This window comes from Perca fluviatilis, chromosome 2 (genome assembly GCF_010015445.1).
Source record: "Perca fluviatilis chromosome 2, GENO_Pfluv_1.0, whole genome shotgun sequence".
NCBI classification, from domain to species: domain Eukaryota; kingdom Metazoa; phylum Chordata; class Actinopteri; order Perciformes; family Percidae; genus Perca; species Perca fluviatilis.
Window position 1 is genome coordinate 23314628 of NC_053113.1, and position 26465 is coordinate 23341092.

Below are 26465 nucleotides of genomic sequence, written 5' to 3' on the forward strand. Positions count from 1 at the left end.
CACACCAGCAAGCCAAGAGAGCAAACTTTCTTATCATATTCAGTAGGTCCCAATGTGTATTTGTTACAGCACAGATTTGTGGCCTTAGTTTAAAAATTAGATCTGGCTTAGAATTCAAAAAATTTCAAATGTTTTCTTAAGATTGTTCAGACAAATGTCATATCAGAAAATCAGATTTTCTTAACGTGCGGATCTCTAAAAAACAGAGCTACTCCTTCTGCCTTTGACATTTCCATGTCAATACCAACAATCAAGAGTACATTTTAACTGAATTCATATTCCTCCACTTAAAAGGACAAATTAATTGTTTTGCTTGCAAACTTGAGGCAACATATTAAATGAAATGTTTAAAGAATGCAATAGAAAATATGACAATACATTTTTTTTTTCAAAACTCCATCTTTTATAAACATAAACAAACTTGACACAATAGAGTTAAGGGGAATTTATTAGGCCTTCCTATGGCACAGTGTACATCAATGATGTATGATCAATGATCATATAATACACAAATTATAATTAGAAATTACATTTACAATATGTGGTCAGTGTGTGTATAATCCTTTGAATCAAAGGTCAAATAAAGCCAATAATGCAGTAAAAACACATGAGCACCACAGTTTGGTGCTGCTCTAGGTTTCTTAAACCAGAAAAGTTAAAATTACCAAAAACGTATGAACATTATTCCATGCTGGCAAAAGTTAACCTGTTAAGGGTTGTACCAAATAATAGCGTATATCTGGCTTTATTTTATCACACTGTCCTACAGAGTATTCTCAAACAGGTCATCACTGTAAAAAGAAACAACTTTTGGGCAACTTCTAAGCAAAAGCTGAGCTGCAGTCATACCTGCCCTAACGAAAAAACTTTAAAAAAAACACAACAAAAAAACTTAAGTTATCAAAGCAGACTTGCTGTAGGGCCCCAGAGTACACATGGTTCCTATGAACAGGTAACATAAAACAGTCACCAAATGTTACTGTATAGAGCCCAACACACATTAAACATAGCTATAACAAAACATATCCGCAATGAAAAAAAACAATTGCATTTAAAGTAAAGAGTTTTCCATTCACAGTTGGATTCTCCCGAGTTGCTGAGGGTGACACAAGCGCTCTACCAGTGCAAGTGCGAGTACATGAGGAGTTAAAAAAAAGTGCTTTGTTCATAAACAAGTGACTGGCTATGTTACAGAAAATTTACAACTTTTACAGAAATTATATGAAATCAACCATAAAAATACAAAAAAGAAAATTTACAAACATGATTGTAATTTTCTTGACTTGCTGAGATCTTGCAAATGGGACACGTTGCATGACAGTATATGCCGTATTTGACAGTTTATTTCTTCATTATAAGTGCATCCTTTAAGTACACTCAACTGGTTTTCTTTAGCAAGAAAATATATATTGATTTTTTTTTTATAAAAGATAAAGTAAAAAAACAGCATATTTTTAATCTAACTCAGAGCAAAAATCGTCATTGTGGGGACTTTGGTAAACAAAACATATTGCTTAGGCATTTGTATGTACAGCATATGCAGATTTTTTTTCACATATTACAGCAAATGTGTATTGAGACAGCCTAAACGGTTATCAGAGCCATACATTTATTTACTGTGCATGGGCCACGGAACCACCATCACAGAGCCATAAGCTGCCAGCTGGATACTTCAATTTTATTCAAAGTGATACACATGATCTGTATTGCACACAGCCATGGGCGTCCTCTATTCCACAGAGGATATATGCATACTGTAGTTTTATTGTTATCTTCAACAACAGTATTATATTTTTTGCTGCACAAAGGTTTCAAGCTTTATGATAATCCGTGCGGTACATTCCATCACTCTCATTGCCACCTCAGATGTGAATCTGTCGTTGGGAATTTGTGGAAACGGCAGGAGATCAGGATAGCGAGTTCTCAGGCTGTCCACACCATATCCTTCCAGGATCTGAACATCATTTAAGAGGCCTGTTAATTGGGAGTTGTACTCTTCCACTTTTTGAGCCAGAGCAGTTGGTTTCACATCTTTGTCCGACTTTCCTCTTACTGCATAGTCAGCAGCTATCAGTGCAAGCTTTGTGGCTAGGTAGCATTTAAAACAAACCCACTCATTGGCATTTTTATGGAGATCATTCCGAGCAGCAGAGTAGTTTGCTCTTGCTTGCCTCAGCCATCTGCGGGCTTCCACTGGGTTTCCAACTGTCTTAAATGTAGGGGGCACAAAGAAACGGTGAGAATGTGACGAACCTGCATAGCTTGTATAATGTTCCCTGAACTGTTGCCTTTCTGACTTGTGACTTGTTGCTTCTTGGTTCCACGATGAATAAAACCTTTGATATGAGAACTTCTCTGACTGGAAGCGAGATGATGATGTGGAGTAGGATCTCCTGGAAGCTCGGTCCGTATTTTGCTGATCAGCCAAAGTCTGTTTCTCCATCCTGTTAATCTCGTTCTGTAAGTGCTTGAAGACTTCAGTGGCAATGTCCAGATTCTCTGCATTTTTATCTGGATGCCACTTGAGATACAATCTGCGGATTATTTTCTTTCTCTCTGTCTCGGGAAGCTTCCAAGCTTGTTCAACTACTAAGGTCACTTCTTTCAGAATCTCAGGCAATGCATGAAGCTTGATCTTTTTTGGAGACTGTTTTTGAGGGGGGGGTCTGAGGTTTTCCTTACCAGGAAAAACAGGAGGGATCATTCGTGGAACAGAGGAACGACTGTTTGGGCTTGTAGGAGTTGATGGGGCACTGGTGTCTTGAACATGGGTACTTTCATCTTGTCTTGAGAATTTGTACAAGTCAAGGGAACTGACTACTTTGTACTCACTGTAACCAATGTCAATCTGGAAGCATTTTCCAAGGAAACTTGTGTTTTCCTCCTCTTGTCTTTCTACTTCTTGAACAATGATGGCATATGTATATGTAGGTTGGTAGGATCCGTATATGTCTCCACCCTCAGAGTCTACAAGGTAACCCACATACTCTCCTGGATAAAATACATTCATGGGATCCATCAGGAGAGTGTGATGTATCTCAGCTGGTATGGGGGTTCCAGGGAGGGGTAGCTCAAGTTTTGAAGGCTCTGTTGAGTCATACTTAACCCCAAGGTTGTCCAACTTTTCTGTGATTCTGTAGATGTCATTACAGCCCAGCATAGCAATCAAATAGGATGTGTCAGAAATCAAATTGTCTGTTGCAGACTTCAATGTCATTGCCAGTGCTAAGAGAAAATTAATGTCTTTGCTGTCTGAATGCTGGATGTAGAGGTGAATCACAGCTGTCCCATATCTCTTGAGGAAGGCAAGTGTTTCGCTGCGACTGTGTTGGATGGGGCTACATCCTTTCACTCTTAATGTTGTCTGGAGTTTCTCAAAACAAGAAACTTTCAATCCCTCACAAAGTGCTTTGCAGAGACGTATGGCTTTTTCCTCATTCACAAGGTATGCATTGTCATTCTCATGTTTCATTATTCTAATCAGACCTGTGATGAACTGCTCTGATGACAGCAACAGCTGAAGGCGACCTTGAAGTGAACAAAGAGCTCCAAACTGGCACATTCTTGGAGAATCCTCATCAAGTTGCTCCTCAAGAATGCCACTCAACAGTCTAGGCCGTAGTTTCTGTGGAAGTAGCATGATCAGCTTTGTGTGAAAGGCATGATCTTTGCCCAGATAGCACTGGCTCATGTCCACAAGCATCTGAACGCCAACATTACCCTGAATTCTGCTCTTGTAGTGTGGGGCATCATCAAAGACCAAGCTACTGGATTTAGCTAATCTACCATCATGACTAGGCATATAAAACATCAAATCTTTGAGACTCTCAAGATCTTTGCGAATTTCCACTGGATCATTATGGAGGGACTTGAACAATCCTGAAACAACCCTTTTCACAGTTCTCATTTCATTTGGGTCAAGCTGCTTGCCCTCTGAACTTCTGTAAATTCGCCACAGCACTTCAACATACTGTTTGGTTGACACAACGTCTTCTGTACCAAGAAGTTTGAACAGTTGATGAAAGGTACCAAGTTCTAGAGGCAATTTGTAAAGGTAAGGCTTGAAGTCTGATTCATTGTCCAAATTAATGACAACCTCTTCAGGTTTCAGCAATTTCCAGCCATCTTCAACCATGACAAAAGCCACCCCACGGAGCTGGTAACGGAAATCTCTTTTATCTGCATTGAGAAACTCGTAGGTGGACCTTAAAACTTTGTTCCTTGTTTTAACCATTTCATCATCCAGATTAGATATGTTGCAGATGTTCTTGCAGTTGCTTATGACTTTCTCCAATGGTGGGTCCAAGTTGACACCTAACATATTCAGCACTTGGTCAAGTTGTTCCTGTCCAGTGAGAGGGTTCCCTTCCTGGTCCTTTATGCTTGATGGTGTAGCTTTCTCAGGTAGAATTGGGCAAGATGTCCAAAGCAAGTGAATGATATCTGTTTGCTTAAATTTTGGATTTACTTGAGACCCGCTGAAGCGAATTAGAGGAAGTGTGCCACTCATCTCTTGGTACTGCGAATGAAGCTTGATGAGTTCTTCAGGGGCTCTCTCAGGACACAGGAATGGTATCATTGAGAGCTCTTTGAGAAAAGTACCCTGGAACAAGTCCGTCCTCTCTTTGAAAATGTGGTTCAAGAGAACATTGACAATGGTTTGCACTTTTTCTTTGGTCCAGCTCTCTGTTTGGGCTTTGATGCTGACCTCTTTTGTAAACTGTAGAACTTGCTGCAGTGACACTTCGTGCTTGAGACCAATATTTCTCAGAAAGGTTATCCATGAGGTGAGCAACAATGTCCCGTTCTTGGGTTTTGACACCTGCTCAACTTTCTTAAAAAAGTCACTTGGTATGAATGATTTTGCAGGTAGCATTACTTCAAACACCTTTACTGTCTCATCGTAGAAAAACTTGGTTGGCCTGAGTCTGTTTGAGTAGTCATAGATGAACAACAGTCCCTCCAATTTGTCATAGAGCTGATCCTTCATCTTGCATGATTCTTCTATTGACAAAAGTCTCTCCTTTAAGTAGACAATGTGTACAACTTTGGCATCATAGGAAAAACTCTCAAACTTTGGCAGGAGATGTTGAAGGTAGATTTCTAAGTCATCAATTGACATGCAGCCAAGGAAGGTGTACAGTTCTTTCAGCTGCGGATTGTCAGCAAGGAAAGCAAAGGAGGCTGTGTGAGCCCATTTATCTATGTCTGCAGTGGGAATGCTTTTTGCAAGGACATAGTTTGTCTCATAGTTTGCAATGCTGATGTATCTCCCACTAACTGATTTAAAACATGGGAGGAGTTTTAGGCTCTGTGTATCCTGTTTTGTGAGGTTAGCTAGGTTGCAGTTGAAATACAACAGAAGAGCCTCAAAGTCCTTGTCAGTCAGGTTTGCTGCTTTGAATGCAGATGTCTGGATCATGTACTCTACAGCCTTCAGAACACTTGATGGATTTTCAATGTTGGCTGTGTGTTGTGCCAGAAAAGGCATGATGGGATTCTCTTTGACACAGATTTTGTTCACTGCAAGCTGAATGCACCCTGCTTTCATTAGGGTGTGAAAGACTTTGTCGTTTTGGCCATGTGGAAATATGGCTATGTTCATCAAACTCAGAGGTAAAAGCACATCATGCTCAGGAACAACTATTTTTTCTCTTGCCATGAATTTGATTCCAGGTAGCAAAGCCCAGTCTTTCAGAATGTCAAGCACTGTGTCAAAACAGGGTTTGATGTCCACCTGATCCTCCTTGACAGCAATATTCTCACTGATGAAGTTCCACACATTCTTCAGCCAAGATTCACTTGCAAAGGTGTCTCTCCACTTAACAGGGATCCTTGTTCGATACTCTCTTGGAAGAACAGACCCAACTAGGTCACCAAAGCAGCTAATGTCAAACATCTTTGCAGCTCCTGTCTTCAAAAGAATATTGCTGTACCTGGTGTACAGTGTATTCATGAACATGTCTTTCCTTGATGAGATTAGCTCATGATGTGTTGTCAGGAATTTTGGTCTCTTTGAATCAAACACCTGAAGCATAGTGTCCATTGTTATCAACAGAGGCAAACCCTCAATTGTGACTTCATCTACTTCTATATCTTTGAAGCAGTAGTCAACTAGAAGCTTCAAGTTATGAACTAGCTTGTAGTTTGACTGTTGGAGACGACAGGGGAGTTTTCCAACATGGCAAGATGTGTCTGGTGATGAGAAAGTGTGAAGAAAGTTGCGGACATCCTCTGGTGTCACATAACTGACTGTTATCCCTGCATCTTTCAAACAGAAGTAGAGATTTGCTGTCTCATCGCAGCTGTGAACCAGGTTGAAACCAATATCCAGAAGCAAGGTTTTTAGTCTGTAGACATTTTCAGCCACAGACTTCCTTGAGGTGATGTTGTACTCTGTGTTTTTCATGTGCTGAAGTTCATCTTGAAGCAGATTATCAAAAAAGGCTCTGCCTTTGTTTGCAGTGGATGTATTCACCCATGAAATGTAAATGACAGAGTGCATGTCAGAGTTGTCCATGTGCGCTGCTCTGACTACAGGTAGCAGACGCTTCATGTCAGCATGGATACAGTTGTACACTGCTTTAACCAGGCAGTACCAATCTGGCTGTATATCAAGTCGGTTGACTGGAAAGAAGAACAGATATTTCCGCAATGTATCTTTAACAACATGAAGCGGTGTACCTTGTAGTACAGTCATGGTGGGATCAGGACCTGGAAAGTATCTACGCTTAAGCTGAATCAGCAGTTCCACACAGGCAGGGGCTATCAGTGATGTCATCAAATTGTTATTCCAGTCACTCCTTACCCCTACTCCATTGTCATCTCTCCATAGGTTTCTTCTGGCAGAGTCTAGGGCAAAATGTCCATTGACATGAAAAGGTAAACCAGTCTCAAGTGAAAGGGGCAGAAAGCAGAAGGCTCTGTGGTTTTTTTTGTAGTTGTGGCTTACACATGCAGCTACCCCTCCACGTGGGAATAGAGTTATGTCTTCATTTTTGTGAGCTGAGATGACACTTTTTGAGACATTTTCAATGTTAGGGAAGCCAGATCGGTTGCAGATCATCCATGTGGTCAAGTTTCCATCATTGTCCTCTATGTCCATTGTGTAGGTTATCTGTTGGACTGGGATAGCAGTGAGCGGCTTCTTTTTTGTCACACTATCAATGACAGAGGCATGAAACTGTTTGCGTTTTAGCCGATCACCATCTGTTATTTTGGCTGTCACAGAATAGAGGACTTTCAGTTCTCCAGATGCATTATCAATTTCACAGATTGATATTTTCTCCATGTGGTTGAGGAACATCAGAAGCTCTGCACCGTCAGTTTTTAGCTTATCCAGAAGGTTTTGCACCATTCTGTCTGATGCAGGGACAGAACTGATCTCTGATGTCTTTGCCATCTCCTTAGAGCGAATGGGGAATCTGAACATTGTGCTGCGTTCTAATTTAAATTGGACTCCCAAGTAAAGACTTAGAACATCTGAAAACTGAGATCTGAAGTCAGAGTCCAAGTCTCTAAACATTCTTCCAGGACTCACGGATGTCGCCCCAGGTGCATACTGTGCATGTGGATCAAAGATGCACAGAATGTCATTGTTTGAGATGAAGGACGGACAGTCAGTGATGTGATAGACAGAGTTGAATCCTATGCCGTATTGACCAGTTTTGCCTGGATTGGCCTCTTTTGTTCCTCTTCCGAGGTTCTGTATACCTCTGACATCATCCTCTGTGAAAGGCTGGTTGTTATATACACAGAGGGCAGGGCCTTGCATTGGGATCCATTTGTCATCAAATATTCTGTCTGTGGGGTGTATCCTTGGATCAAAAACAAAGTAAATTTCAGTGGCTTTGGCATCATCTGCATTTTGAAGCAGCTCTTTTAGCATTTCTTTTTCTGATGGATAAGCATTGAGAATGCTTTTAATTCTGCTTGTGAGTTTTTCTTTCTGTCCAAACTCACTCCCAAGTGTAGTGAAGCAGACATTCGAGGCATACCTCTCCAAGGCTTTGTGACGTTTTGGGACTGCTCCTAATTTTACAGCGACCTCTCTTGGAATATCCCCGTGACAGTATTTCACAGAAGAATCTCTGACTTTTATCCAAGGGCAGTCATTGTAGCACAGTGATTTTGATTGCTGCAATGTCAGATTGGAGTCGGGTAACAGAATCCCACCATAATTTGCTTGGCAGTGTTCTGGGTTCTTGTCTCGTATCAAGCTCCATATTCCCTCACTAATAATTCTGCGACTCAACTGGAAGTTTTCCTCGCTGAGTACCCTTCGCCCACATTCTTGCTTCACAGTTTCAAGAACTGTGGCGAAATCCTCGACTGTGAAGCTGGGCTGTACCCCAACATTTTCAAAGAGCTCACGACAGCTGTTTCTGTATTTGTTAGGGAGCTGATAAAGATGTGGAGCTGCATCAAAATTAAGGTGGAATGCAACTTTGGAGGGATTGACATATGTGTTCTCCACCAGGATGGAATTGAACTCTTTCAGTTCCTCAGTTATTTGTCCTTTTGCATTCTCATCCTGCAGCATTTCCTCATGAATAAACTTGTAACAGGCATTTGTTATGTTTTCCTGGTACAGTGTGACACCATCAAATGATTGAGACAGTTTCTTGAGTTGACTGATGACCAGTCCAACTGAGGGCTTCTTTATCAGACCAAGACAGTCTTTTACAGCCAATGACATTGCACCACAACCTTTGAAAGATGGAGAATTCTCATTCAGGATTGGCTTCATCAGACACACGGTTTCCTGATGTTCAGTTGTGAAGAGTTCTCTAGCAGAGAACATTGTTGTTGGGGAAAAGTTGTTCCCATGCCATGGTAGTGAGAAGCCTGCAGGTCTTGTCAGGAATGGAAGGAACTTGGTGTCATGTAGCTTTTCGAGGAGCTCAACTGCTCCTGGATCACTCATCTTCAGTTTCTCATCGATGAGACTGAGTAGTATACTACTACGAAAGCATGCAGCTGTATGATCATTTTCATTAAGATCAATGACAGATTGAGCCCGTTCAATCAGGTCCTCCCATGAAAGATCATCTTTGACCATGCCTAACTGCACTAGCTTCACTAAACACACAGGGTTTAGGTAGTCTTTTGAAGTCCCTTCAGGAAATCTTCCATCATCAGTGATGTAGAGTTTAGCAACTCTTCCCTCTGGGTGAATAAGTCTGGAAGGTAAAACCAGTTCCTTGGTAGGGCCAGAGCATGGGATACAAGGAGTAACCCTGAGGATTAATGCAAAATCTTCAAGTTTCTCATTCAAGACATAATGCATCAGGGGATCTCGAAGCTCTTTGTCGATTTCCTGGATGTGAGGGAAAAAGACATCTGAAAAGAACTGCTTCTCTGTCAGGGTGTTTTCCATCAACTTCCCTTTACATCCAGCATCATCAAATCCCTCCTTCACCCAGTCAGGCAGCTCAACAGCACAGAGGTTTTGTGAGCCACTCTTCTTGAGGTATTTCAAAAATATCTTGAAAGCAGCAGGACCAATGTCTGGCCTACAGAGTAAGGCATCATCAAGAAATCTGACGTGTTTGATTGATACCCAGGTTTTTCCGTCTGAGAAAACCTTTGCATGCTCACTGTCACCTCCTTTAGCTATTTCTTGGTAGACACCCTGGCTGACCAGTGTGAAGTCATCGTGCACCTGACTTGGATCTGGCCATGCTGCATAATAGCTGTAGTCGAGCAGTTCTCCACTTTCAGCCATTGAACGTAGCATTGTGAGTGCTGCTAAATAGGCCTGGACAATGACATGTCTCATGAACACAGAATTCCACTGTCCTTTGGTGTCAGTCTTCCAGATCTCTTTGCGGTTGGAAGTAACAGCAAAGCAGCCGTTAATGTGGACCGGTAGGCCTGTTTTGATTCTGAGAGGTAAGTAACAAAACACCTCACCGATTGGTGTAGTATTTGTCTTTACTGTCCATTTGCGATTCTCTTCTTCTGAGAGCAGAACAGCCACTCCTCCACAAGGCACTAGTCCAAGTCTTTTTCCAATATCACTGAGGGAAAACTTGAGTGCCTCAGTTACATCCATGCATGAGCACATGAGCCAGTTGGTGACCTCGACTGCCTTCGGGGGCATTTCATCTGTGAGTCTTCTTGTCTGAACACCTTTAGCAGCCATCTCAAAGTACTGGTTAGGATCCTCTTCTGAGCCTCTGAACAGTGGTGAATGAAGATCAACTATGCGTTTGAACACGTTATGAAACTCCTCCACCAAAACGCGTATGATGCAGCCAGACTTGGGAACATCAGCAGGTACTCTGTTGGTGCTTGCTACTTTTTTCATAACCTTTGCTGCAGATTTTAGGATACTCAGAGGTCCGTATGAGGATTTGGATGACCACACACTTTTGTTGATGGTGACGACATCTTGTGCTCCAGCTGGATTTGGTTCCTCATATTTCAGGTATTTTAAGACCATACTTCCAACATGCTGAGTAAACAAAATGAACCGATGGCCACATATGCTGAACTCATCAACCAAGGAATATATGTCTGTGGTGTTGTAGTACAAACTACTGATTTCACTTACTGAGGCTTCCTGCTCTGTTCTGAATGGGAGTCTGAACAGTGTACCATTGTACTTGTATGGGGAGTCCTGAGCTAGAGGAAGCTGGCAATTGAAGACATTAATGAAAGGTTTGAACTGGTTGGGGAATTTTCTCAGCCTTTTTTGTTGTTTGCTCCAGTTTATTTTGATTCCTGGATTAGACCTGTCTCTGATGTGTTTGCTGATGTGATTGATGTTTGGATCAAACATAATCATGAACTCTCTGCTCATAATGATGGGGATATCAGTGATGTGATAAACTGAGTTGAAGCCCAAGCCAAACTTGCCAACCTTGTCTGCTTCACATCTCTTCACTGAACCACCTAACCTTGTGATGTTTAGAAAGTCAGTGTCTGAGAATACAGAGCTGTTGAAAGACCACAAGGAGGGTCCGTGGCAAACAATCATGCCAGGGTCAAGGAGATTCTCTCGAATGTCTGCGTTCTTTCTCATGTCAATGAGGAAACTGCACTCTGTTGCATTTGCATCATCAGCATTCTGGAGGAGCTCTTTAAAAATGTCTGCTACAGATGGATATTCCTCCAAGATGTTCTTGATTCTCACTGTTAGAGGTTCTCGTTGGCCTGATTGTTCAAAGCCAAGGTTCTCTGGGTTTATCAACCTTGTGCTCAAACATGGCACCTTCAGCCACTCTGCAGTTTTCATGGGGATGTCATCATGGACTAATATAATGGGCTCTGATGCATCTTCAAGTAAGTCATTCAAATCGTCAACCTTGATGTCACAGTAGGTGCATTCATGTATGGGCTTCATCCCTAATTTGCTTGGGTCCTTGTAAAAAAGAATCGGCACATGCATGTTAGTATCTACAGGTATCTGATTGTTGTACAGCCATCTCAGGATGTTGACTAAAAGTAGGATATCATGTTTGCTTTCGTCCTTGGTAATCTCTCTCTCACATCTTTGTCGGATGGTGCTGATGACTTCAAAAACATGTCTTGACTCAACCTCTTCAACTGAACCACAAAACTTGAACAGCTTGTGAAACTTTCTAATTGTCTTTGGCAGGGAGTACAGGTAAGGCTGCAAGTCTAGATCAGGGAGGGGCTTTAGGACTGTCTGGCCAGGTGATGAGAATGTCTTCCCCGTCCACACCCAATCAAAAGGCAGTGATTTCATTGCTTCTCTAGCATCTTCAAGATGAGTCTGCATGAAACCATATATCTCAAACAAGATCTGCTGGAATTGATACCAATCCTCTGTGGTGAATGCTTGAGATTTATGCCAGTCATTCACTGCTTTTAGGTGCTGTAATACTTGATCCACCTGTGGCTCTACAGTTAATTTCAGTGCCTTCTTCATACCTGCGGATGTGTGTTCAACTACTGCTACTGAAGATCCCACAAGCACTGCATGGGATATGTCACACATCTCTGACAAAGAGCAGATATTGAGAGTATCTCCAACCCAAGCAAGGGATTTCGGGTAAGTTAGAGGTCTTTCTTTGCAGACAGGTACCCATTTCAGTTTTAGCAATGATGTCTGAGCATCAGCTGATTTTACCAACTTGGTTTGTCTGTTAAGTATTTGCAGGAGGGTTTTCGCCTTTTTGATTATGAAGTCCCACTCAGGCTCCTTGCAGCTTTGTAATTCCTCTATCTTCTTTGCTACTTTGAGTACATCTTTTTCACTGAGCTGTACTTCATTTCTTAGTCCCAGTTGTCTGAGTGAGTGAAGAATATCAGGGGAAGACGTGAATATACTTGTGGGAAACCTGGTTTTCTCTTCCATGTAGAACAGATTCTGTAGAATCTCCAGTTCAGGATCAAAAAGATCTGAGGCTTTGACTGACTTTCCACAAGGCAACTGAATAAATTTAAGAGCAGAAAGCCATCCAATCACAGATGAGTTTTCATTTTTTAGAAACGCCAGATGTTTAAGTGCCCAAAGCATGACATGGGTTATCTCATCTGTTGTGTAGAAACCCCTCTCAATATCCTGAATAATAATCTTCAAACATTCAGTTGTTTTCACTTGTTCTACATTCAGCAACTTGATGAGGCGGATTGATTCCTCATCACAGCAACCCACAAGATTTATGGATAATTTCACATCTGGTGGATACTTGGCTCTGTGATGTAAAGCTCTAGCTCCTCTCAGAGATGTGAATGCCAAGGTACCTTCAGAGCAGGTCCCCACTTTCTCAAAGATGGAAAGCTCAAGCAGGATATGCTTTTCCCTCTCTGTAATGTCAGACAGTCCTGCAAGAAAGTTTCTGAGTGCAATCTTCTGTTTGACTGAGAAAGAAGAGACTAGGCTGGATAATCGTTGTGTTGGCAATCTATCCATAATTTGCATAAGCATTCCAGGAGAGGAAGGATGGATGTAATTCTTTAGCAGAGGGTGCTGCAAACACGAATCCAGCTTTTTTATCACTACTCCTCCAAGCTTTTGCATTATGTCAAGAAGGTTTTCAGAAAGCGGCACCTCTTCCTCATCCACAAGAATAATGGGGGATGGAGTGTTGAGACGTAGAAGCTTAACTATGTCCATGCTTTCCTCAAGTGGCATAAGTGGGATCAAAGGCATGTCTTCAAAGGTACTTAGGTCATCAGCAAAATATATATAGAGATGCTTCCAAATCATCTTCAGCCAGGAAACTGTAGGATGTTTCAACTCTCTGTTTCCAGGTTCCCACTGGACAATGAAGTCTCTAACTGGCCAGGCTGTTGATAGGATCTCCTTGATGAGTCGAGCTGATCGTTCAGGGTTCAGCATTTGCAGCTGAGTGCAGGGTCTTCCTGTTTAAATAACAATGAAAAAATTAAATTTGCCTTAGTTATTTTTGAAGAGGTAAATGCTACCTATCAAAACTGTCAAAGTTAGGTTTGTTGTTATTGCACGATGCAGCAATCTGAGGATGACATTTCAACTGTTAAAATTGTCCTTACAATCCACTAAATCAGTTTCTAGATAAATTTGAGAGCAACATGCCACAAGCAGATTAACCTTTGAATTAATTTTGTTAAAAAAAATTGTTTTTGTTAAAAGGATTTTTTAAAGAAACTTCTCATATCTGTGAGAGTTTCTGACTGCAGTTATCATGGTGCGGATTTACAGTCACGCATTAGTTTTGGTTAATAGTAAAAAGGTTCAATACTTGACACACTTTGAAATACCTACCTGAGCACCCCCAAAGGTATTGTTGCACTGCAATTTGAGTGACACATTTTAAGAGTTATGGAATGAATGGAATGTATATTTAAAAAAACATTTTGAGGTCATAGTCAGTAAAACACAGGTGTTACTAATAACATTAATTATGTCTTTCAGCATCAGCATTTAATGCTGAATTGTTTCCTGCCTGTCTCAACCTAATGAACGGTTTAGAAAAATAGTTGTTGCGGAGAGTAAGAGAGTGAGACATGGGTGGAAAGGGGGAGGTTAAGGGGATGTCAGGGGATTTGAGTAACTCCAAAGTGGTACTCAAACGTCATTAAAGGGGTGGGGTCAGAGTGGGCAGCAAATGAAAGATTTCTGTAGACACCGTAAAAACCTGTAGCAATACTACACTTCTTAAAAGAAATTATAAAATAAAAATGAATAGGAGTCCACATTGCTCTAGTTAAATGTTGGATTAGAATATTCTCTGTGCCTTTCATTTTGGGTTTAAAGTACAAATTTGTTACTCAGCATATTTCCGGTCTGTGTCCTCACTGCCATACTCAACCATGATTATAATAAGAAGGCAGTGACCTGATCTCGTGGGTTGAGTGGAATGTGTAGCACAAAAAAAACAATTCTTCCATGAATCAGCTTGCTCACTCTCTCTTTCCCTTTCTGTCCCAGCATTACTACAACATGGCCAAACTCACATAACAAAAAAAGTCATCACAGGGATATTTTATACTACTATAACTATAAATCATACTTTGCACAAGGCTTTAAGCTGCCCCTAACAATCTGTGAATTTATTCAGCTTTACTGTCAGATCCTATTGTTTACAAATAAATTGGTCAAATATTTTACAGTATAAAGGTCACCAGTCACTGTTTGGGACCAAGGTTATTTATACATACATGTATTTATGTGGAAGAGATTACAAGTAAATTAAATATGTTACATTACCTCTGCTTTTGGCTGCTTTCTTCAAACTGTACATTACTGAAGGTCTAATGCTCTCCAATATGAACCGACCCTCAAGTCCTGGATACAGAGACCTTAGGACAAAGCAAAAGGAAGAAAAGGTGAGACATTATCATGTGTTTTAAAACTTTTGTTGAAAACTTTCCATATAAAATGTTTGATGCTGTCATTGATCTAGTCATTGAAGTCCAAATAAACCAATGGGATAAAATAACAATGAAAATATAGCTGAGCAGAAATAAAACATCTGGATGAAGTTTGTTAAAAAGACAAACACATTCCTCTGAATACGGAAAATAAGATGCACTGAGGTCCATATTTACTGTATGTGCATGAAAGGACAGTGACATTTGCATTCAATTTGTGTTTTTTGCAATTGTCTGCTTTTAAAAGGCAGAAGCAAAGCCACTACAGCCACAACCTCTCAAATAATCTAGCACAAATTTGCATCTGCCTTTCAGATGTATATATGTTTTACCTTTAAAACTGATCTTTGCAAATTGCAGTAACCTTACTAAAGCCATGCACAATGAACCACACTTCTATCTACTCTTGTATATGTATATAAATGCACTAATAACACATTGACTGTGACTTAAGATGGCAAACTGTCCAGTTGATTTCTGGTAAAAAAAAATACTATTTTGTATCTATTCCACTTATTGATATCTTTTTTGTCAAAAGTAAATGTACATTAAGAAGAGACTAAAGAATTAGGTAATCGAGACAAGAAATGCAAAAACTTGATAGTGAAAATACACTAATTCACTCTATCTCTACCTGGGGTATTCTTCAGATGCAATGTAAATGGAATCCTTTTCACTGACAGAAGATGAAAACGTTATAAATGTCTCATCTTGCAGCGGCAGGAGCTCCAGTCCTATAAGGTCACTGTAATTGCCGTCACTAAGCACAAACTCCAACAGCAACAGCTTCTCCTGTGAGGGACCTTTGTGTTTGTACTTCCTGATCACCTGCCGCAACAAAGATGGAGTCACTTTCTTTACTTCAGTGGACTCAGTCATGTAGGCAGCCACAACAAAGTCCACCGCAGCAGGCACCTTTGCCACCTGCGTTCCTGAGCTTTGGAGGTAGTTGATCACAGTTTTTGAAATGTCCTCATTTGTGTCCAGCTCTGAGAACACAGCCTGGTCCACCCGGATCCAGCTTTCACTGAGTGAATAGATGATCTGATGCTGTAGCAAGTCATGAAACAGAGGCTGGAGGATGGCTTTCCAGCGGGACTTGACCTGCTTAGGATCTGGCCAGGCCCCATAGGTCCCGGTAGGGGACAATGGAAAGTCTTGGTCCTTTTTTCTCTGCACCCTTTTAATAAGCTCAGTGATGAGCGTGAAGTAAGCCCTCGGGATGACAGTGATTATAAGCAGCTCATTCCACAAGGCCGCTGGATCCCTCCACTGGTCGACTTCCCGCCACTTAATACTCCTACGGTTGTCTGTGAGACCAAAGAAGCCACTGACATGAACTGGAAGCCCTGTCTCACTCTCCTCCCCGGGGGGGAGAGGAAGGAAGCAAAACGCTCGTCCTGAGAAGCCAGACGTGGCACCTTTTTCTTCTTTACTGATCAGAGCAAGAGGCAGAGCAATGCCAATGGTAGGCATGAACTTCAAATCATCTGCCAAAGAGTCCAACTCAGCACACATTCCTCTGCCCCCAACTCCATTACAAACCAACCACGTCATCCTCTGAGTCTCTTTAGCCATTTCATCCTGAGTCTCTATGTTGACCTGGTAAGTGACGCACGTGATGGTAGAACTGGGAACACCATTGCTGTAGCTGTCGATAGCCTGACCCAGTGTTTTTAGTGCGTTCGGTCTTTCTAACTTATCATCAGTATTCTCTGTTGCTGTAGCCTGAAACAACATACGCTCTGTACCATCAGACTCACGCACATGCAAGGAGATCTTCTGAACACTCTTGAGGAAGAGGAGCACTGTGTCTGCATCTGCTTTGAAAGACTCAAAGAGCTCCAAAACCTTTTCTTTGTTGTAAATGTTGCCACTGAGCTGGGAAGGTTTCAGGCGGAGGGGGAAGCGGAACAATGTTCCAGGAAAGCTGCCATCCTTAATGGTTTTCTCAGAGCTCCCAAACATCCCAATGTACGGAGCGAACTGGTCATTCAGTTCTGTGATCTCCTTAATGTCTGTCTTCAAGTTCCAACACTGTCCAGACTCATGCACACCAAACAGGGTCTGATGAGGGTCCAGCATGGCAATCTGGTCTCCACTGAATATACTGGGAGCATCTAAACAGTAAGAAGAAAAAAGACAAAAAATATAAATTCAAAATTAAATATGTTGTTAATTCTATAGTGTAATAAATATAACTTTAATTTAGAGCTGTGATTATCAATGTCATTTTTTGGGACAAAACAAGACATTTGAAGATGACACCTTGGACTCTTGGAAATTGTGATGGGCAGTTTTTTAATACTTTGTCACATTTTATAGACCAAACAATTAATTGAGAAAATAATCATTAGCTGTCTTTTAGCAATTTCCTCTGCTGTACAACTCAAATTAGCCATTTACACTGTGATCAGAAAGAGTGCGTTTGCAGGTCGCAAAATGCGAAGCGCACTGCACTGCCTTTTTTTGTTGAAGACGTCCCAATCAGACCAGTTGCATCTTTCTGTTATTCTTGCTAGGCAACCATTGAATCACCCGTCATCAACCAACCGTTATTTTGCTATTAAGTTGAATGACGTTTGGCGTTTTCTTCTGCTTGGAGTTGAAGTTTTTTTTAATCTCGCCTTTAGGACGCTACTGCAAAAAAACACGAGGGGCTCAACAATGCAAAAGCACGGGCAAAACACTTAAAACTAAACAAAAAGCCGCCCAGGTTGCTAAAACTTGCTCTGTCTGATCTGGGCCTAATGCATCTTAAAGCGCCCATATTATGCTCATTTTCAGGTTCATAACTGTATTTTAAGGTTGTACCAGAATAGGTTTACATGGTTTGATTTTCAAAAAACACCATATTTTTGTTGTACTGCACAGCTCTCTCTCACTGCTGCAGATCCTCTTTTCACCTGGTTTCTGTTTTAGCTACAGAGTGAGACCTCTTTTCATCTTCTTCTTCTGTATTATCTTTGATTGCACTCGCACATGCTCAGTAGTTCAGATGTAGATCATGTCAGCTAGCTAACTCTAGAGACAGTAAAAGAGAGCCTGTTTCTCCAACTTTGGTCAGTTACAAGAAAGGATTAGCTGGGAGACTTCTAAATGAGGGCGCACATGTAAGTAGTTCTTTTGTAGATTATGGTGAACTTGTGTGTGTTGTAGCAGTGCTTTGCTATTGAGAACGACGTAGCATGCTAGCGTTAGCATTAGCGTTAGCATGCTAATGCTAACCGTTAGCATGCTAACAAGCTAACGGTTGTGGTTAGCCAGCTCATTTCGGACTGTGACGTCACAGTCCGAGCCGATTTTGAACAGCTCACTAGGAGACTGAAGGCAGGACACATTCAGAAACTGTATCTCACTCAAAACAGCATGGATGGATTTTTTTCAAAGTTTGTATGTGTGTGGAAGCACCAGAGACACAAAAGAACACCCCAAATACCATAAAAAGTGTTTTTTTCATAATATGGGCACTTTAATAGTAATTTTGCCAAACCGCCATAGAAAAAAATGTATAGGCATTAGGTAAACATTCAAAGAGTTATACAGAAGACATTTTGGCAGGAAAATTCTTGTACTGCAAGCAATCGATAACAGAAATTATATTTAGCATTTTGGGACAGTCCTCACCTGTAATATGGTACACAGAATTGAAGCCAATCCCAAATCGTCCAACTTTCAAAGGATCCTCTCTCTTCCTGCTCCTCGCAATTTCCTGAATTCCATTCCAGTCTTCCACAGTGAACACAGCATCATTGTAGACATATAATGCCGTACCTGCAATACAATGAGTTAAAACCATGTCAGCATAAACAAGTTTAGACAACCTAAAAATACATAGACAGTAAAGGTACAGTGTAAAATGTATTTTTTTAAATAATCTGTAACAAATGTATTTGTCTTTCCCTCCGAGTAGAGGATCAGATACAGAGCACCTACTTAATGATACTTGAGCAGGAGAGATTCTTGCCAACACAAGGGCTGTGTTAACTGTCACTACTAACCTTGATGCTGAGCCATGTTAGGTGACCACAGCGACTCCACTCCATACTCCGTCTCATCGTACATAAACTTGACTTCTGTGGCTCCAGCATCCTCTGCATTTTGAATCAACTCCTACAAAATATACACAAACAAATATATACTCATGAATGCAGGGCCTTTATTGTGGTTTTAAGAAATGTAATGTGCATGATGACATCAGCTTATTTGGTGGTTGCTTTTATCCAGCCTTACAGTAAAATGAGCACATTATTAGAGTGGCTGTCCCCAGCGACACCTCACCCCTTTACCCTGGCAATGTTGCAACTATGTATTGTAATATGGCTGATGCCAGCAGATAAAGCCAAAATAAAACTGTGCCCTTTGTTTTTGTGCAAGCTTGACATATTTTCACTCTCCAAATCCCATGACATCAATGTTATTGACTATAGCATTTGCCTGGAAGAAATCTCGACCACAGCCTGTTAACACAGCAACTAAAAACTATATTGTTTTTCCTGTTTAGGGAATTACATCAGGCTAACATCCACAAGAATTATGCTAAATGTATTTAATGTCTGTGAAAAATGTGAAATAATAATGTAGCATGACACTTACTTTCAGAATCTGTCCACCTTCAGGGTACCTCCTCAGAATATCTTTCAGAAACTCGACTAGCGGTGGTGTAGTCTGTCCAAACCTCCCTGTAAAAGCCAAGCTGAGTAAGCCTAACTGTTATAAGATTTGGTTATTTTGCAGAGATGTGGTGGTTTTAATACTACCTCCCCCTTTAAGGCCTCTTCCCTCCAGTATGACGGATACTTCTGGGGTTCCAGCAGGCACCAAGGTCCCGATCTGCACTCTGTCATCCAGCTAGAAAGGTAGGATGCGGAGACAACGCGTAATTTAACATACAACAAAAATGTGTTGAATTGAGGAAAACAAAATAATTTGAATGGTCTGGTCTGTTATATGGAGAAAATGTAACAACAAATTTGGCATTAACTCAACAAAATTGCAATGTCAGTTAATCAAAGTAAATGCTTTAGCAGAATGTAACTAACTGCCCTGTACTGTGTCAGAACATTTTTATTGTGAAAGATTAACAAACTACCTCTATTGACAGAGGTAGTTTGTGAAACATGAATCATGAAACAGTTATAAAGCCAACTGGAACTGACTGTCATTTTACTATTAACAGACTGATAGTTGTCCACTCATCAGAATGAATGTATCATCAGTCTCTCACCGCAGCACTAGTTAAATGTTTTGGGCTGCATTATTGCACACATTAGTGCGATCGACAATTTTTTTCTGATGCATCTTTCCGAATCAATGCAGTAGGGCGCCAGAATACTGCCAGGCCCCAACACTGCTGCTCCTGCCGTTTGAGGCTTTTCAAGGTGACACTGTGACCCACTGCACTCAGCAGTCTTTGCACATCAACATGCTGTCTGGCAAATTGAGCTCTGGATAAGCAAATCTCTCAGTCATCATCCTCATCATGGTCACTGCACTGTGCAATAGTCATTAGTACAATTCAGGATGAAGGATTTTAAGTCTTTAATGACATATTAATATTTAATATGGGAAACAAGAGCTTATACGCTAAAGTAGATAAGCTGCATTCTTGTCTCAACATGTCAGACGTGTGAGAAAGACATTGATATTGGTGGAAATATACCCACACAGAACACAATCAGACTTAGAATCAGCAGTAAAATTGAATATTTTAAATTATCTTATGTATTGTGCATCCAACATTCATCTAGAGAACAACAGAGTGCTTTGGTTGTACATTTCTCTCTCTTGAACAAAGATGTATATACTAGTGTAATGTATGGTAGTGTTTTACCTCATTTGGCTACTGCACTGAATGTTTTATTTCATTTCAGAGCAACCATAGACAGGCATTTACATTGAAGAATGCTTTTGAACATCACAGAGAACAAGCTAAATTTGCCTTTCAGTTTCTCCTAAAAGGCATGCCACCCCTCTGCTAAGTACAGTGTCTGGCACAGTGCCTCCTCCATCAGACTGCTGCACATTTTAATTGCATCAGGCAGAACAGGCAACTTGAAATCTAAACTTATATCTGGAGGGAGCAATGGAAATCTTTTTCATATATTTTCTTTCTAGGAAACAGTTCACATTATATAATACTCACAGTCTTAAATAGTCCTCTTGTTTAATTAAACTCAGAATTGTAGGGCCTGACCTTGTAGTGTATGTGGTATTGGTGTGTAGGTGTGGCTAGCTTGAAGCTCATTTCTGCGTATGAGATCAGTGGGGGCTGCAGAGCACTGACCACCACCTGGTGCTTTCCATCAGCTGAACCCCAAGACATGGGATCAACTCCAGTCATTTTAGGCCATACACTAACAGACACAATCAAACTACCACACAAAAGCAACACAGTACATTTGTCTGCCACAATTAATCAAATGAACACTACTGACACATCTGTTTGATCCACACAAAAAAATACTTTTATAGTAAGCAACTGTAAGACCTTAATTTATGAAAAACTGTATAAAATGTATTTACATATGATTGTATAATGTATCTATGAAAATAAAATCAATCATTTTTAAATGTTGTTAATTACTCTGGAGATGTGTATTAACTTTTGAATTATTTTGTTTCTTATGCTAAGAAAGCAGTAAGCAAACTATTGCATTTTGTTCAATACACTGACAATGAGGTGCCTAGTCATGTTGTCCACAGTATGAGTCAGATCATTTGACTGCAGTCATCCGAGTTGATACTGTGTTCAGGACCACTGCATTACTCTGTAGGAATCCAACAGCCCGCAGTAAACACAAGATAGATAAATAGATATGACCATCACCACGCACAAACCAGTCATAAGATCAATGATAAAACAAAAAGGATTCAATAATTTGTTCACAGCAACATCAAATAAAACATGTGAGGGAAACTTGGTTCACAGCATCTCAACAATGAAGGCACTGTTAATGGTTTGGTCAGTATCACGTAATTTTGTAATTTTATGGCACTTATGTCATTACAACAGATCTATATTCTGCTGCTGGCAATTATCTACCATCAGAGAAAAAACCTCAGTTAATATTTTTCTCTTTGTGTAATTATTGTTATTAATGTTATTGCTAAAATGTTACAAAACCATGGAACAGCAAGCAAACCAAATCGCCAAGACAAATACAAAAAATGTGGCATTTACAATACACAAACTGAACATGGGCAAAATTATGAACTTGTGTCATTTCTTGATTTTCTTGATCCTGACTTAACTACATACTTAATTATTGCCAATTTCAAAACCTAGATTTTTGTGTTTTATTATTATTTATTTTATTACATTTATATAATGCTTTATCATAGACACTCAAAGCACTTTTGGGGGGAGGGGGGGTGGGGACTGCTCTCTAACACCACTAATGTGTAGCACCCACCTGGGTGATGCACAGCAGCTATATAACGCCTTACGATGCCACAACGCTCACCACACATCAGCTAGTTAGGGAGGAACATATTTTTAGTGGTGGGGGAAACCGGAGAACCCGGAGAAAACCCACACAGACACGGGGAAAACATGCAAACTCCACACAGAAAGGCCTGGATTCAAACACAGAACCTTCTTGCTGTGAGGCCACAGCACTAACCACTGGGCCACCGTGCTGCCCGTTTTGTCTTTGGTTTGGACAAAAAAAGGTAATGTTACTTTCCAACGTTTTTCTTTGATCTACTGTCATGCACTATTTTTGTGACTGAAAATAATTTAGCAAAGCCTTCCAGTACATAACAAAACAATGAACATTCAACCCAAAAATGAAAAACATTAGCCTCACACACACAATGTATAAACACAATGAACAGACATCTTTCCTAATTATCAACTAATAACCATTTTTCTAATTAATTTGGATCTGTTTTGTAGTGACGAATTGGCTATGCCACTCCAACCTGGAAAAATTACCAATTGGTACATGGTATGTTTTACTATATTTCCTCTGCTGTTATATGAAAAAAAGACATACCACTCTCCCATTGTGAGTCAGTTGTTGCTCTTTGACAGGCAGGTCTGTCTCCTCGTAGAGCAACTGTTTAACATCTTCAACAGATGTGAAGGGAGAGACCTTGTAGGATCTCAGGCCAATGTACTCATGACGAACTGTCACCCGTGGCAACCTAAAAATTAGATACACACATTTTGTTTGAAGTTTGGATACATTTATGATACAATTGTGTGGGGTGTGGGTAGAGCTTTGAAATTAGTAACTGTCTGCTAGTAGGCAAAATCATTATGAGAAACATTCTCATTATAAGCTGTCTTGAATGTTGTTTTCATTTGACAGAGACACAGACAGGAAACAGGGAGAAGTATAAAATGCAAGATGGGATGTTGCAGTTATATGGTTTGTGTCTTAACCACAAGGCTACTATCAGATCAAGTATATATATCAGTATAAAAATTGATATAGAACAGTTGAATGAAACCCTTTTTTTTTTCATTGTTTGGAGCACTCTGTTACGCATGAGTTGGCAAGACTGCATAGTCACTGTATTTTAGCATAGACAGGGAAGTCAAAGATCAAATTTTAACTCAACTCAAGAGGACACAAGAGTCTTGCTTACAGTCATTATTGATCAAGGTTTAGGTTAGAAAGAAACATGAGAATAGAAAACCTCACCAGGTCCATCAGTAATGGTCCATTAGTGCCATTTGGACATCTGCTCTAGATTTTGATTTTGAGAACATTACCTTGTATATCTTCCCATACAGCCTGCAGCCTTACTGCACTGAAGTGCTGCAGGGTGAAGTAAAACCTTTAAAAATGTTGATTGATCCCCTACTCGAGAGTTGTGCTGTTTCCCATCAGTAGGCCTTCTACCTCTGTCATTTTACTTAGGCCTATGTTCAATTCAATTCAATTCAACTTTATTTATAGTATCAAATCATAACAAGAGTTATCTTGATGCACTTTACAGATAGAGTAGGTCTAGATCACACTCTATAGTTTACAAAGCCCCAACAATTCTAGTAATTAATGTAAGGCAAATGTTAGCCTGTCAACTCCTAATCAGCAATGAAGCTAAATATTATTTCTTATTCAGCAGCAGGGCACTAAGTTAGACCCATGCAACCAAGTCCACAGTGGTGCATTCACTGGAGCTGGAGTGGGTGTGGCAGCCAGCATAGGATGTTTGAAAAGCAGCCCATACTAAACAATACTTGGCCAGTAACGTTAGTGACTTATGATATGAAAATAGATTTGTCAGTGGTGAACAACCTGAATAGTGTGGAGGGCCTATCAGTGCTAATATTCATAATGCTAGTAATGTTTCCAGGAATATTGTACAGCATATGTTAAACTCACCACGGGTCTGGACAGTTGGCCATCTCGTTGCTGTTATGTGTCCCAGCACATAAACATTCATTGGACTATCTTCTGCACTGAGCGGAGGAATACTCCACCCGGAAAACGGCTGTCGCAAAAGAAGAATACCGTTATTTTCCTCGAAACACTTGCCTGTTCTGTATAACTGTGTGATAAAATATACCAACCCTCGTTTGGTGATGTATACGATACAAGAAGACACATGCATTCAATAAGTTTATGTGACTGTGGTTAAGAGGCTTTCTTTTAACAGTGTATCGCCGGTGCCGGGTGATTTTTTTTAGCCTCTTTAGGGAGCGTTATCTCGTTATCCCAACAAAACCCACTCACTTGAATCTGTCCATTGCGCGCCGTTCACGGTCCTCTCAAAAAGCTGATACATGTCACGACAGTCAGTGTTCCTGGAAACAATAACGACAACAATAGCAGGTGGCATGGTTATTTCCCCACCAACAACATATTGACTCCTTCAAAGGAGATGTTCTAATAATAATGAATCACACTGCGTGCGAGAGCAAAAAACTGTAGAAGCGAGATATTTCACTCCCGGTTACTTCCGTGTCGTCTTAAATCCAGTCAGGCACTCTCAGCCTGGTCTCAACTACCTCTTGTCTTTTCGCTGGGAGTCCCCGAAGGTGTATTATGTGAACTACTCAATATATTTTCTTTGAGAGGTTTATTTCGTATTGTATATGCATCGGCTACATCTGTAACACTAATACAAATAAACCATTTTGTTTTACGCATGCGTAGAAGCTTATTTATCTTTATTCACAACGATTCATGTAAGTTATAACTGTTGCATAATCCTACTTACTATGTTTTAATACTGTTTGTACACTATAGTGTACACATGGTGCGAGTTTATCTTTAATTCAGTTAAAGTCACACGTCTGCAACATAGACTGTATTAAAAAGGTCTGCAGAGAACCGAAGAGCTTTCACTCAGTCCTATTCTACGAGCCCAGTGTTCCGGAAGTAAAACTATTGATAAGTGAGATACTTTCAAGGCTTGGGTGGGCTTGAAGCCATCTGTTTAAACAATGAGCATATGTGGTGAAAGGGTCAGGTTAATTGATAGAATTTTATACTGTAATTGTTTTTGGACCACAGGGAGAAGAACTCCAAGCTGAAAAATAGTCTGTTGAATATATATAGGCTACTGACAGTTGGTATGCTAACATGTATGCTATGCAAATTGCCTAGTATTTAGGCCTACACATTCAGCAGACATGAAGCAATTTAGCATTCATTTGGAGGTGTCTTTAGCTGCCTCCTTTCCAGTTTATTTTACTGTAAATAGACTCATTCAAGAGAATCAGCCTGCACCTGCTTAGCAGCAACATTATCTAAAAGCTGTTAATATAACATTACGGGTCAAAAGACACCGGTCAACTAAATCCTTGCTCTCCAGATGGCCCTGCAGGTTGTATGACAGTAGTGACTTCTAAAACGTATTCCCACCAGTGACTGTTTGCAGCTGCATTACTTTGCCTGAGCGGCTTATCCCGCTGAATTCTGGGACTTGTAGTCAGGACACCAAAGTGATCAGTATACCGTAAGAGACGCAAGCACGCTGCAGTGACAGTCCAAGATGCGCATATCAACTTTGTAGACGAGAATCAGTGGCTGAGGTACGGGCCTATAGGCTATAGCCTACAGCCCCATAAATATGATCAACCACATTTTGTTAAGGCCCAGGGTCTGTCAGGTGAAAACATTTTAGGCTACCCTGCATTAGACAGTCGGCTAAGAAATTCCACTATCCATTTATTCCCATTTGGGATGGTTTGGATGCTGCTGACTATCCAGAGGATATTCTGACATTGACATCTAAAGCATATATCATTCAATATCTCTCTAATGTTTTGAAAACATCGTTTAGTGTGGTGCAATGCTTTTTGACAAAACCAGCAGGATTAGCCTATACGTAGAACCATGACATCATCATCTCAAAGTCACAGCACCTTAAAATATAAACTGCTCTAAATGGCATCATGGGTTTCCCGAAGACACGCACTCAATCTACTGAACACCGTCCTTGGCAGAAAACACTAGAACAGTCGTATAGCCTACAGAACACAGTTGGCTACAATAAGTCAGAACTGGCATATGCAAAAATAGCCTACCTCAAACTTACCAGAGTAGGGTAATACGATTTCAGCCGCCCAAGTAGTGATTTTCTCTCAAGTCTCATTTATTTCCAATTCAAGTATTCATTGTTTTGTAACTAAAATATCCTTCTGCTGAAGCACATTTCCTCGTGCCCTAACA

General features: G+C 40.5%; 1 protein-coding gene across 2 annotated transcripts; it reads right to left on the bottom strand.

The window, feature by feature from the left end:
• Nucleotides 1–430: 430 nt before the first annotated feature.
• sacs (sacsin molecular chaperone) lies at nt 431–26465 on the bottom strand. Of its 2 annotated transcripts, XM_039779525.1 has the most exons (12): nt 26332–26465; nt 24522–24592; nt 24171–24279; nt 22830–22980; nt 19590–19680; nt 19426–19511; nt 18831–18942; nt 18457–18603; nt 15464–16949; nt 14666–14757; nt 13721–13747; nt 431–13338 (listed from the first exon to the last, which is right to left on the bottom strand). In XM_039779525.1, exons 3-12 carry the CDS (start codon nt 24191–24193, stop codon nt 1787–1789), a joined length of 13767 nt encoding a protein of 4588 aa, XP_039635459.1. In that variant the 5' UTR covers nt 24194–24279; nt 24522–24592; nt 26332–26465; the 3' UTR covers nt 431–1786. The 2 variants fall into 2 exon arrangements, with proteins under 2 accessions (XP_039635459.1, XP_039635471.1); XM_039779537.1 differs by lacking the exons at nt 13721–13747; nt 26332–26465 and having other exon boundaries at nt 24522–24728.

Bases quoted from the DNA above. Each gene is read 5' to 3' on its own strand.
- sacs (XM_039779525.1), bottom strand. From the start codon at position 24,193: ATGGCCAACTGTCCAGACCCGTG. The intron at 19,681-22,829 runs GTATGTCTTTTT...CTACCTTTCTAG, and splicing joins TGACTCACAATGGGAGAGTG to CTGGATGACAGAGTGCAGAT. The intron at 13,748-14,665 runs GTAATGTAACAT...CTCAAATTGCAG, and splicing joins GAAAGCAGCCAAAAGCAGAG to TGCAACAATACCTTTGGGGG.